The sequence below is a fragment of the Macrobrachium rosenbergii genome, chromosome 39 (genome assembly GCF_040412425.1).
Source record: "Macrobrachium rosenbergii isolate ZJJX-2024 chromosome 39, ASM4041242v1, whole genome shotgun sequence".
NCBI lineage: Eukaryota > Metazoa > Arthropoda > Malacostraca > Decapoda > Palaemonidae > Macrobrachium > Macrobrachium rosenbergii.
The window spans coordinates 13,120,334-13,134,832 of NC_089779.1; the positions used below are offsets into that span (position 1 = coordinate 13,120,334).

The following is a 14,499-nucleotide window of genomic DNA, read 5'->3' on the forward strand; positions in this document are numbered from 1 at the left end:
TTTCATAAGTAGTGGACTTCTAATGGAAGGTGAGCCCAAGAGAATACATTAACCAAGCACAAGAGGTATGACGGCTTGTAAAGTGGCACCTCAGTTTAACAGACCTCGGCTTATTATATTTTGTTACTCGGCAGACAAAGGACACCAAATGAATGACAAAAGCACGCAAACTGTTGGGTATGGTATGTCTCATACCCTGTAAACAAAGGACCCATGCCCATAAATTCAAACAAGTAAGTGTTGCCAGTTATTGTAGGTACTGTGTATGTTTCTAAGGCCTCGTTGTTGAAGATTTGGTTATGCGCAGGACCTAATTCAGGAAATTTGCAACAAAAAGTAGAAAATCAACACAATGCCAGGGGCACTCAAGTCTAAACATGAGTTGCTGACATAAGGGGGTTTGAGGTATTTGTGTCTTTCAAGCTGATTTTATAGGATGCATATATCATGAATGTTTCACAAAGTTACAAGTATCAACACAGAAATGGCCCAAAGGATTGGGAATCCTGTAGAGTACTTACTCTCAGTCTCAAGTTTCTCGAAGTAAAACCTACGTATAGTTGATCCCATACAGAGATGGGAGTATGATCATGTCAAGAAGGCACAATAAATTTGAGATAATTGTTATTAGGAAATTCAGATAAACATTTCTAATAGCAGATTTTAAAATTCACTTTTGCTGTAGTGAAAGCCAATACTGTATTGGACTTAAGGTTTCAAAATTAAATGTTGAATATATGCTTTCATCTGTAAAATTTATGACTTGAAAAAAACGAGTGATAAATAGATTGAACTATCTTAGTGTAGTAACCATGCTCATTTTTGTTTATTTTTCAAGGAATTATTATTGTTTTGATAACTGGATTCTTCATTTTGATGGAGAAATTTAGGTACTTGTATATTCATCATTATGTTTTCATATTCCCCAGTAGCCAGTCGCTTATGTTTCCTGCACTGTAAAAGTGTGGAACAGTTTTCTTGCCGGTTGTAGGGACATGTGATAATGCAACTTTAAAACACCATATTCTTATTTCGTATTTTCTATAGAATACTGGTATATCATCAGCATTCTTTTATTGATATAATTTGTTATTTTTCCTCATGTTTCATTTTTGCTCTTGTCCTTTTTTTTGCACTATATATTTTCCATAATGATATTCTATAATGTGGAAGAATTGTCTTTTTCCGTTAGAATGCAGATTATGAATGCTGTTGAAAATGGTTGTAAGGAATATAGTGAAAATTTGCCATTTTATACCATATATCCTTTATTTATACACATTACATTAATAACTATTATTAGATCCTGATAATGCAGTGAATCTTATGAACTGCAAAGATAGACCAAATAATGTATTTGTAAATGGAATGTTAAAAAAGAATTGCTATACAAAAAATATACTTGGTATTGTTCATCAGAAGAATATGGAAGGTAAAGTGTTAGTATTTATGAGCTGGATTCAGAAGCAAAAGTATAAAGAATATTCTGTATCAGGTGGAAATCATAGTTAAAAGTACTGTACCAGTTTTTTTTTGCACCATTTTGTGAATGTGAATAACAACAGTGACAGGAGCTCTCTTTTTATATTTATGTATCCACTGAAGTGAAGATGACTAGAAGTGTAAAATTTGGTTTTTGAAGGTCTTTAACTTGATGTACAGTTATCTCATTCATGAGGAAGGAAGATGAGACAAGTTGATATTGGTTATATGGAACTATTATGCCTGTAATGCCTTCTTTAAGAAAAAAAAATCTGGGTTTTTACAAACATCCACTTAACAGACAAACACTATAGTACTGTATTTACTCAAGACATTTTTGTAACTTACTGCTTTCCTCTGCGTGAGAAACTATTAATACTATTTTATGTATTATTTCAGCTGAGATTCCATATTGTCATGTTGTCATAGCTCCTGACTGGTGAATACGTTTTTTTGGTCGTAGAACCTTGCAGACCTAAACCAGCTGTACTCTGACCCTATATTAACTGAGTTTCAATAGTTCCATAGACATAGGAAAGCTTAAGACTTGAAGTATTGCAGTTATTTTCAAGAGTTGAGGTAAAGGTGTTATTAGATGTTTACTCATGAAAGTTTTTGGTACTACTGGAATTATGAATTACTTGTTAATGCAACTGCTGTTATCATAAAGCATGCTGCAGTCAGCAGTCACCCAGAGGGCTTTCGCATTTCACACCCATATACGTGACTCTTATGGAAATTTACTTTTTGTAGCTGGTGTATAAAGCTGCTATGATGATATACAGATTATGTTAGCTTGGAGATATGGAAATCCCCTATTTCTTTTTGACACTTACAGGTATTGATTGATCCTGATCCACTTTAAAATATCATGAAGTGTACTGTATATTAAATTTTTTACTGTTAAGAAGTCACTGTATTCATCATGGGCATCAAAGTGGTCGTGCTTGGGTTGGATGTGATATTGTCCCTGCAGCATGGCAATTTTTTATCCTAAAAAGAATTAGAATATAGAGCGAGGGGAGTGGAGTTCAGTTGCTCTGTGACCTGATGACAACTGATAAAGATATAAAACCAATATGAAGGTTATGAATTTATTTAACTAGGTTATGTCTCTTTCATGGCTTCATTCTGTACTGTAGACTTTGAGTTGAATTTGTATCATAAATTATGTAGTATTTATTAGTTGTCTCAAAACATTGGGGTCTAGCTAGTATATTTGTTCCTACATCTTTGGTGTGATATGATAGTTCTTTAGTAGCATAATTGTTTTATTACATACATGTATACTGTGTCTATCACTATATTACAAGTTTATGAATTATAAGATACAAATTACATGTTGCATTAGCAATCTGAAAACTCTCCAACTACACAATGTTTGCCTCTGTATTCCAGTCTTTTGAATGATTTATCAAACTCCTAATTTCCAAACCTTTAAGGTAAACTGTTCATTTTACTTCCTCCTGCTGATACCAAATCGGAAGCTCTTGGTATTGCCAGAAATCCCCCGATCATTGGCTATAGACCTCAGGTACTGAAGAAGTTCTCCGGCACGCATTGGTTCTTCTTCCTCTTCAACCTCTTCTTCTTCATCCTCAATCATTTGAGCTGCAGGGGTGAATTTTGGGGATGGCTGAGCATTTGGAGCTGTGGAACAGAAAGAAACATACAGTATTAAAGTAATACATTAGTGGAAGTGAGAGGTTCAATAGAATTTTATTTGTAGCACTGGTCTTCCACTTCAGGTGTTTCAGTTACAGAAACCATGACATACTTGCAGTCTATGATATTCCCTATGGTACTCTCATTCTCTAAGATGAGTGAGCAGAAATTCCGTGTTGATCACATGATTTACTTTCTTGTTGATGATCACATTGATTGGTTATTTTGGAAGTAAAAATAAAATATTTAGAAAATGTCAGAGTGAATATTATAATGCATTAGTATACTGTACTTCAGTAACTCAACTGAGTTTTTGAAATACTGTAATGGTATGGTGGATTGGTGATAGGTTTCATAGAAGCAGTATCACTTGTAATTGAAATTCCAATCCAGGCAGCAATAAATTCCCCTGATTTTGTTTAGTTTATTCTTTATCTTACCTGAATTTAAGTACTGTATGAGAGATTTGAATTGGTTTTCAAACTAAGGTTTATACACAATGTAATAAGCTTTCTCTGTAATTATAATAAGGCATCTATCTCATTACTTTATCATTGGTTATGTAATTATGAAATTCTTCTCTAAATATTATTAACAAAAATATAGTAAAACAAACCTTTAAAAAAGTTTAATAAAGATGAAAGTAAGTAATGAAATGAATGTAGCATTATTAGAAATTAAATTTGTTTATTTTTATCTGCTAGTAGTTGGCTTTCGGCTGGGGATTTTGGCATCCTGATAAGAATCACCTAGCTGTTGAGTATGAGAACTCTCTCTAATCTGTTGGACAAGGAGCATTAATGATGGTTGCTAGATGTCGAAAAGTGTAGTAGCGAGTAAAAAATATATTTGAATAAACTAGATTTCATATTAGAATATTATACAGTGCAGATTTCCTTTAGGGCTGTGTTTTGTGAACACGTTTTCTGGCGTCTTTCAGCATAGTTTGCCTAAACTTTCGTCTGTGTAGTCAAAGTTAATGGCAAATTTAAAGTTGATTATGCTTATTCAAGGTTGTCACATAAACATTAATATGAATGGTTTAATTTAGCATCTCGGTGCTAAGTTTGGTAGCAAGGTGCTAAAACTTGCCAGAAAATCTAGTCGTGTTACAGGGCCTATGAACAGTCCTATTTATAACAGAAGTTGAAAAAGATTGCGAATACGGGTATAGTGTGTTTTATAGGGTAATGTTGAGGCATATGTGGATGGTCTACAAGAGAAGATAAGATGCCTTGGTACCACTGAAAGCTGCCACTAAAATTTAGGTATATGCACCTGTGCAGATCTGGTCTGCCTGCACTGTGCAAGCATACCTTCACCACTAACAGTGCCATTTTTTGACTTAATTCTTTGTAGCAACCATGACATCAGTGACAATAATCAACTTGCTAATATAAAAAAAAAATCATTGATGCCAGATTTAGGAGATGCATTCCCTTTTTTTTTTTTTTACTTTTCTGTAATTGCTTCTCATATTGTCAATATTTATCATGATACTGTCTTTTGTCAGTAGCAGAATTAATAAAATTAAACCTGCTACATAATCACTTTTAAAGTTGTTAAAACTCAATACTTTCTCCTCATGACTGAAATGTACTTCCTTTCCTGAGACATACAGAGAACTGAGCAAAAAAGTTGCCTCTCCACATGATCATTCAGATGCGCCTGTGCATGTCATTTCTACGTAGGCATATTAATCAAGATGAATTATTTGCTCAGGTCTCTTGCACAGGCAGAAAAAACTGTGCCAGTTGTTCACATTAACATTAGGTATGCCTGTACATGAATACCTGAACATTAGTGGCAGCCTTAATGATAACAAATGAAATGGAGAATTTTGACTCAGAAGCTGTTCCTTACATATTCCTTTTTTCAAGCTCTTTCCAACTTGAGTATACGAAGTTTTTATCCCTGAAGTTCTCCTAGTTTTAACCTGTGCTGTGGTAGCTTTTACTATATATAGTACAGCTGCTGTTGTATTTGGTAAGATATTACTTGAGTATGTAGAGAGTAATTTGTGTTGGGGGTTTTTAATTATATTTTCTGTATGATAACAGTGTACATTTGTAGGTGCTGTAGTAGTATATTGTAATTGTGACAAGTACTAGATTGGAGATTATGATTTTTCGTTGGGTGTCTACTATTTATTTAGTTACTGTATTGGTTGTATGCACTCATTACATTATTTTGAGCAGAAGATTATATAATTTATGATGTTCTGAGCTGTGCATTTTTTTACTATTACATTTTATTTTATGGTTTTATGTCTGAAAATATGTGTTTTGGTATTTTTAATGGTATGTTTGCATAAAAGGTTTTATTCTCATCAATGCTGTCCTATTGTTCTCCCTGATCTACCTAGTAAAAGAGTTTAGCTTATCCAGTTAAGTTTTCTCCAATTCAGCATAAATAATCTTTTATATCTTCCTTGTCAAAGCCTAACATATTCACTACCTAGTACTGCCAGGGACCAATTGCTTTTTAATTATTTATAGTAGAAATCTTATGAATCCTATTGATTGATTCCTTCAGTAGCCTTTCTGTTTTTCATCTCTCATAACTGTACTTCTTCTGCACCTCTTGCTTACATCTACCTGAAGGAACGGGGTGTCCTGGTTGGTCTGAGAGTGGGAAGTCAAATGAACTGTGGTATCCTCTGGATCCAGAGCTTCCACCTCCCATAGAAAGACCTCGGAATCGGGCCATTGGGTGGAAGGGTTGGAACCTCTTGCGCTCTCCTGCAGACTGTGTCATAGGGCTGAATGCTGATGGCTGGAATAAATGAATGAGATTTTCACAGTAAGTAACCCACATTCTCATTACCAGAGTTGATATTTGAGGTAAAACAACTAAGAGGAATTTTATGTACAGAAACAGGTAGCAGATTTCAGTAGAATTCCTAACAAATTACCAAGGATAGAGTATTTATATTTAACATGACAAATTTTAAGGGATATAAAGTGAAAAAATATTCACTAAACATCATTTCAGATATCATGAAACTTCTTGACAAGTGAAATTTAAGAGTATAGTTGTCAAATGTTTTAGGTCAGCCACAGAATAGTTTCAATTAGATTAATTTTTATGGAAGAAATTAAGCAAATTCTAAAGTAAACAACTGCCCCCTTGCCATTTTGTCAACTGTCACCATTTTTGTACCTTATATTCAAGTACAGTAGTTTAACAAAAACTTATAAATAGTAACTCAACTGTTAGAGTGTATGGCATAATTTACATATGTGCTGCATTTGCAGTGAACCTACTTGCATATTAGAGACTACATAGTATAGTGAAGTGATTCAGTGTGTTGGTAATGTTATTATGGTACTGGGTAAGTTTTGCAGTATTTGTATTTTGGTAATGATAGTTACTAGTTAAGTAACTGAATTACATGTATTCTGAGCTAGTTATTTGCTTAAAGCAGTCATGATGTCATTTGAGTTTGTGTATTACTTTTTTGTAAAAACATGCATCCGTTGCTCATTACTTCAGCTCAGATTCCTAGTCTTTATGTTTTTACACTATTTATCTTACCTTCCTCCCTTTTGGTAAATGCAAGTTCGTGGTGCTTGGGAAGGATGGTAGATCATAAAGCGCATTTAACCTGGTACCTTGTTCCAAGTCAACCTGTATTTTTGATGCTAACAGTGTCTTTTAACTTCCTTTTTCACATACAGTGATGACTACTTGAAGAAAAGAACCCTTTTAGTATTTAAAAGGAATTTTAATCTATGTATTTCTGGACACTGTAAATCTGAGCAAAATATGTTTGTGTCTGTGGAAATACAAACCATCGCCTTTCATGTAGGAGTATTCCATAGCGCGAGCTGGAATTGGTTGCTGAAACTGTACTAAGCAAGTTAACTAGTGATAGGAGGTTGTGGGGAAGACCCCACTCACCTGCCATCACCGAGCACCTTGTCTTTGGTCTCTGAAAAGTGAGGGCATCTTGCTGAGATTCTTCTGAATACCAGGTTGGAACTTGTGTTTTTGTCCTTTGAGTACCTGCTTCTGTTTAGGTGGATCCCTGCCATTATTGCTCCTTTGTAGGGATAGTATCTACAGCTGTCTCACGAAAAGGAGGTGTGTGGAGAGAGGATGAAGCTGGGTAAAAGCCAGAGCCTTTTCTGACAATCCCTTGCTTCATCCTTAATGCAAAAAAAGAAAAGTGCGAGGTGATGGCAGATGAGTGAGGTTCTTCTTCCACTCACCCTTGTACCACCAGTTAACTACCTTGTTACCAAGTATCCATGACTGATACTACTTTGTGCTGAGGAATACTCTTACCTTAAAGGCTCAGGTTTGTATTTACAGGAAAAATACAAATTACCTAAAAAAAATTTTAATATTGAAGCATTTTTTTCTCAGTCTTAAGTGCACATGTATATATAGCTTTGAATTTCCTTTCACCCATTCTGGATCAGTTATGGAAAGCCAGACATGGGTGTTTAAATTTCATATCTTTCTATATTCAGTACTTCTTAAGTCTTACATTTAACAGTGTTTGATGATATATGTTGCTGATACTCCTAATGCTATACTGATATGTGAGATCCTGAAATAAATGATAAGTTTAGACAATCCACATTACCCCCTTCCTTAAGTTCATTGTAAAGTAAGTTGTAAATTAATGTGCCCCAGATAATGAATTTTATGACAGAATGAGTGTTGAAAGCTGTAATTCTGTTTAGATGCAGTATATGCTTGCATAGTATGGTATGTTACCATAAAATGTCAGTTTAAGTTTAAGCATATTTTGTCCCATGTAGTTGATAACCTACCAATTACCCTACTGTGGGTAAAATGGGCCTCTCAGTATAATAATATCCTCATATTCACTAGCTAAATTTTCATGAAAAAGTATGGTTTAGATTTGTTGTTGTCCTCTGGACCACTTGGTCATTAATTTTTTAATTCATTTTAAATTAGCAGCTTACTGCACTTATCTAGTCCGTTGTAGAAAAAAAAAAAAGGAAGGGAAAGGTAAGAGACTGAGATCTTATTCTTAAGTAGTTTATAGACCTGTTTTGAAAAAGATGGACTCTGCAATGGGACACTTTACGACTTAAAGTGTATCTTGTATGGTAGTCTGTAGTCGACACTATAGGTAATTTATGGTGTGTGCCCTCTGCCCAAGGTGCATTGCTATCTGCCATTTGCTTTTCATACATTACCTTTGGTCTCACCATGCCTTAACTTTACATGATCCACTTTTCACTTAGTTTAAGAACAAAGTCAGGAAATTGTATTTGAAATATCTCTGATCTTGTTTAACTAATTTATAAAAATTAAGCACAAGATGGAAGATTTATAACTGTAGAAAACATATTAAACAGAAGGTAAAGGATTCCAGATCTTGACTATAGAGGGGAGAGACAGCAATGCTGCCACAAAGCATTGAGGACTGGTAACGCTGGTGACATGAATTAGAGGAACTGCCTATGATTCATCCTCTCTTGAAGGGAATAAAATGAAGCAGCCCCCAGTAACAAACACCATATTCCAAATAGGGCTGGATAAGGCCAGTGTAAAACTGTAACAGGAAAGAACTTGAAACATTTCAACAAAATATCAAATAATTTAGAGAAGAGACAAATTTAACAATTTAAGGTTATAATCTCTGAGATAAGTTGGAAGCAGTACCAAAAATGCTGGTAGAGTTGGCTTCATGAAACCAATTGTACATGAGAGGTTTCATTGCATTTTCATAACGAACTGGGTGGGATTGGTGACAGACATATAGATAAAAATATCGTGAGGTCAGTGAATTTTACAAAACTGTAGAATCCCCATGTAGAAACACACTGAAGTTTAGATTTGATAAATAAAGAAATGAACTCATGTTCCAGTGTGAACAGCAGTTGGTTAATGGAAGGTCAAGGAAGAAAGAGTCTGGTGTACATAAAATTGTAAAAGTATGAGTAGGTGTACAGGTAGACTGGAAAAAATCAGTAACAAAAAGAAAGGTGGAATTGGGTAAGGAAAAGACTAATTACCACAAAACTGGGAAGGGGCAAAATTTTGCCATCATCAACAACAGAAATAATAATATTAGATAAAAAGCTTGAATTAAGTTCAAGAAAAGCCTGAATTAAGTCATAATCAAGAAATTTGCCCTATACTGTTGAATGCTTTGTAGATACAAAGAGGCTGGAATAGGATTGTTTGAATTCCTGCAGACAGAATGACTTAACGCATTAATGTGATGAGGTAAAAGGTCTCAAGTAGATTGTTCTTTGAAGGTGACCTGAAAAGGAGAGTTGGTTTCAGGTTGTTTTAGAAAGTGAGTACTGAGTAAAATTTTGAAAAATTTAGTAATGATGAATATTTAGGCTATAGGTAAGTTTCATAGTAATAGAGAAGTCGCCTTTCTTTTCGATGGGCTGAATCATTGCCTACTTCCAAGAGGAAGGACCAGTGCAGAAAGTAACAAGTAGAAAATAATACAAACTCAGGAGCCAGTTTGTATGTAAAATCTTTAAGAAACTGCAATGTGTTTTGATTGTGGTGAGAGGGATGCCTAACTGATCTTTATGGAAGCAAGAACTTTAAAGACATTACAGCAGATAATATCGGGGAGGGTTATAAGATTTAAGAAAGATAAAATAAGATCTTAAGAAGCATTAGGGTTGCAGAGAGAATGGTCTTAAACATGAGGGCTTTGAGAATGATCTTTTCAGAGGGTAGGCAAGCTCTAAAGCCATCAGAAAAGAAGAGAGACAGAAACTTGCATTGATAGTTGTAGAGAATCTTGTCAAAATACCAATATTTTTTCTTTAGTTAGAGACGAAAAAAAGAATAAAGTATGCACTTATTCTTGTGCTGTTCTAAGGAAACAATCAAGACAATGATTCAGATGTCTTAATTGTACTTTTAATTTTGATTAATGCAAGGTTCCTGAACAGTTCTCTTGAGTAATGGTCAGATATCTATGTATCTGACCATTATACATAATACAAGTATGCACTTATTCTTGTGCTGTTCTAAGGAAACAAGACAATGATTCAGGTGTCTTAATTGTACTTTTAATTTTGATTAATGCAAAGTTCCTGAACAGTTCTCATGAATAGTGGTCAGATATCTATATGTCTGACCATTATACTTAATAGGTAAGCTCCAACATCCTTTTATTGCAAATAAAGATGGATTGAAATTTTGATTAATGCAAAGTTCCTGAACAGTTCTCATGAATAATGGTCAGATACCTATATATCTGACCATTATACATAATACGTAAACTCCAACATCCTTTTATTGCAAATAAGGATGGATTGAAATCTAAAAAAAGAAATGACCAGTATAATAATGAAGGTACATTAGTTGACTAGAAGAATACAGCAAAATGAATTACCTTGTAAGCATATGCTTGGAACCAGCGGGGATAAAGTCTCTTGTGCATGGAGGTTGGTTTTCTCAGAGGAAGTGGCTCGGGCAGGAGTTCAGATCCCTGAGAAGCTCCCATGTCACCTCCATCTAATTTACCTGTGGGTGAGAAACACATGAAAAGGTTACAAAATGTTTAATTCAGATGTCACTGAAGAATTAGCTTATTTTGTATGTTGCTTTATGTGAAGTGTGTCGTCATGTATGTTTATATATACAAGAGAGAGAGAGAGAGAGAGAGAGAGTAGCCCCTATTCTTGCCAGAAGTAAAAAAATAAAAAGGTGGCGATAGGGAAAGAGAACAGTGGGTCAACTCTAAGGACAAAAGTGAAGATAAATTGATTGACTGATTAAAATTTATCTGGCGCTATAAACAAACGTTGAGAATTTGAAATAAAATGTATGTTGCTTTATGTGAAGTGTGTCGTCATGCGTATGTATGTACCTGTATATGAGAGAGAGAGAGAGAGAGAGTAGCCCCTATCCTTGCCAGAAGTAAAAAAAAAAAAAAGTTGGGGCTTAGGGAAACAGAACAGTGGGTCAACTCTAAAGATAAAAGTGAAGATAAATTGATTGATTGATTAAAATTTATCTGGCGCTATAAACAAACGTTGAGAATTTGAAACAAAGGGAAGAAGGGGGAAAACCAGAACCTTGGTGGTTGAACAGGAGGTAAATTTTAGGATCCTTGTTCTTTGTAACACGAAATAGCTGTTTGATATCTAGAGTGATTGATTAAAACTTCGTTGAAAAAGAGGTAACGAGTCTAGGGGGAGAGAACAGAGCCGTAGGAATCTAACCAGAAATAGGTAAGGGACCAAAGCTGGATGTAAACAGTAGCTGAAATAAAATGGTTAAGTGAGAAGTGAGTGTACAAAAGAAAATGGGTAAAGCCTTAAAGAAAGTGTACCCTACTACAATTCTCCTTGTATTTTAATAATTTACATTTTTATCAGTATTGATTTGTTAATTCACTTTTTTCTTTTTTAATAAGTGGTCTCTCCTTTCTTTCTGTATTTCTAATTACCTTCTGTTACTTCTTCCTAATGGACATCATATTCTTTGGAAACTCAGATTTCAAGTCAGTGGCCTCTGTGGGCTTGCTCCATGTGAGACTTAACCGAAGGCTTTATAGCTATCAGGAGCATTAGCCAGTGATCTTCTTAAAGTTTTACAGAGATCGGAGATCACTCATTAATAAAATAAGAAAGAAAGGCCTCGATGAGGCTTTACATGAGGGAACAATAATAACAAGTACCTCCAACATTGTGCAAAGTAAAGGGCTGCTGTCGCCGTAGAGCGGTAGTGCTGTCAGAGGTGCACTGTAGACATTACTCAAGTTCTTTGCAATGTCCCTTTGACCCATAGCTGCAACCCCTTTCATTCCTTTTACTGTACCTCTGTTCATATTCTCTTTCTTCCATCTTTCTTCCCGCCCACTCCTAACAATTGTTTCACAGTGCAATTGTGAGGAGGGTTTCCTTCTATTACCCCTTTCAAAACTTTGTACTGTCAATTTCCGTGTCAGCGCTGAATGACCTCATAGTCCCAGCGCTTGGCCTTTGGCCTAAATTCTATATTCTATTCTATTCTTGAAAGTAACCCTGACGAGAGGGAAGCGATTAGGAGGTGCCTTTGAAGACCCCCGGGGGCAAAGACATTCCGGAAGAGTTATTTTTTGCCCCCTCCCTCTCTCCCTCAGGGTCGGGACACTGGAACGGGTTTGTTTTAATAAGTTTTCCAGGTTTGTTTTTAATTAGTAGAATTAATTCGCCCTCTGTGATCCCTTTCTCTTGGATGCCTTTTCGTTTGGTCTCTCTATTTTCTTTGGATTATTTTCCTCCGGTGAGCTTGAGGAGCATTTCGGGATGGGAGGGAATTAGTGGTTTTTCTTGTGTTGTGACTTTGTGTCGTCATGGTGGTGTGGTGTGCATTGGTTTGCTGTTATAAATCATCTTGTATATATTTGTGAATACATATATATACATATACATACACACGTATATATATATATATATATATATATATATATATATATATATATATATGTAAATTATATATATATATATATCCTGGGTTGGTAGATGTACTTGCCTTACATCGTTCCTTTTTCATTTGTCATTCACAAGGTTAAGTGTAGTTGATTTTATGAGTTTTTGTAGAATAGTATTTGCAAGTGTAAACATTTCCTAAGAAAAATTTTTGATAAATTTATATACATATATATATATATATATATATATATATATATATATATATATACATATATATGTATGTATGTGCATATGTATATATATATGTATATATGGTATGCAACCACTCCGTTGTTTCACTTTTCGTTCGTGGCATTTGCCTTTATTTATACAATCATCACATTCCATATCTTCGTGAATCAGTCGTATATATATATATATATATATATATATATATATATATATATATATATATATATATATATATATATATATATATTACTGTGTATCTATATTTGCCAATTTACATGTTTATCTCTATGTATGTTATTTGTATAGAGTCGACACATAGATATGTGTCGTAGATCAATAATATATAGCTGAAGCGCAGGACTGCCATATTTGTTTAATCATCCCTGAGGTCCTAATTAAGTTTATCACATAATAAATAACCGATAGATGTAATCATTTTAATGAGCAACTAAAGAGTAGGTCAGATATTTTTACAAATATTTTCATACAGTAACTTTTAATTATCCAGTTCGGCTATGTGATGTTGTTATCTTAACCGCTATGTTAATTACGTAAAAGGAGAAACTCTCTGACTCAATAAATGGTTAGTATGCATTGGTATTCAGAGGCACGCATTCTTATCTCAAGATGCCGAGAAATTATAGATTTTACTGTTAATTTAAATTCCCGAAACGGCCGGAACGCCACTTGCCGCGTTCCCCTATAAATCTACGAAAAGTAATTAGGAGAAACTCGATGTTTATTGTATCTTGAAACGCTTGTTTGTTGTTCATAGAAGTTACTTTTAAGTGCAGTTTTTATTGCTCATAAAATTTGCCTTTAACTAATTTTTATTGTTCATGAAAATTGCTTCTAATTGCAATTTTTATCATTCATCAGAATTGCTTTCAAGTGCAATTTTTATTGTTCATCAAAATTGCTTATAATTGCAAATTGTATTGTTCATAAACATTGCTTTTAATTTCAATTTTTATTCACCAAAATGGTTTTTCATTGTAATTTTTATTGTTCATTAAAATTGCTTTTAATTACAATTTTTATTGTTGTTCATAAAAATTGCTTTTAATTGCAATTTTAATTGTTCATAAAAATTGCTTTTAATTGCTATTTTTATTGTTCATAAAAATTACTTTTAATTGCAATTTTTATTGTTCATAAAAACTGCTTTTAATTGCAATTTTTATTGTTTATTAAAATTACTTTTTATTGCAACTTTTAATGTTCATCAAAATTGCTTTTAATTGCAATTTTTATTGTTTATAAAATTTGTTTGACATTGTTTTTAATAATTTGTTAGTTGGGATTTTAGTTTTAATTATGTATGAGTCCCGTTGCGGGGTTAGTTCCATCTGTGAATCTTTTGTGGTGCACTGTAGGCATTACTGAAGGGTGTTCGCAGCGTCCTCTCTGACCGTAGTTTCACCCAGTTTTTAGTCCTATACCTAACCACCATTCCCGCTTCCTTTCTTCAGTCTTGCTGTCCAGCCCCTCGAACCATTACTCCTTAGTGCAACTGCGGGGTTTTCTCCCCCAATTTCACCTTTAGACCCTTGTACTTCGTATCATTGATTTTCCAAGTCTCTCTGTCTTGCTGTCCAACTACTCCAACTCCCTTGCCTCACTTACTTTACGGCTTATTTATCTATTTATTAAGTTATCTATTTATTTATTTATTTTTCTTTTTTAGTAAGTGAGATCTCTTAGTTGACTCTGTGATGGGCTTGTTCCATATGAATAGGGT

The 14,499-nt window shown here is 34.2% G+C and overlaps 1 protein-coding gene across 1 annotated transcript in view; it reads right to left on the minus strand.

The window, feature by feature from the left end:
• Window positions 1-1,250: 1,250 nt before the first annotated feature.
• LOC136825764 (uncharacterized) overlaps window positions 1,251-14,499 on the minus strand; it is a 198,374-nt gene continuing 185,125 nt past the window's right edge. Inside the window, exons 4-6 of the mRNA XM_067082611.1 lie at window positions 10,502-10,632; window positions 5,739-5,922; window positions 1,251-3,132 (exon numbers count right to left, since the gene is read on the minus strand). Coding sequence (XP_066938712.1) covers window positions 2,939-3,132; window positions 5,739-5,922; window positions 10,502-10,632 — 509 coding nt within the window. The 3' untranslated portion in view covers window positions 1,251-2,938. The remainder of the gene's footprint in view (window positions 3,133-5,738; window positions 5,923-10,501; window positions 10,633-14,499) is intronic.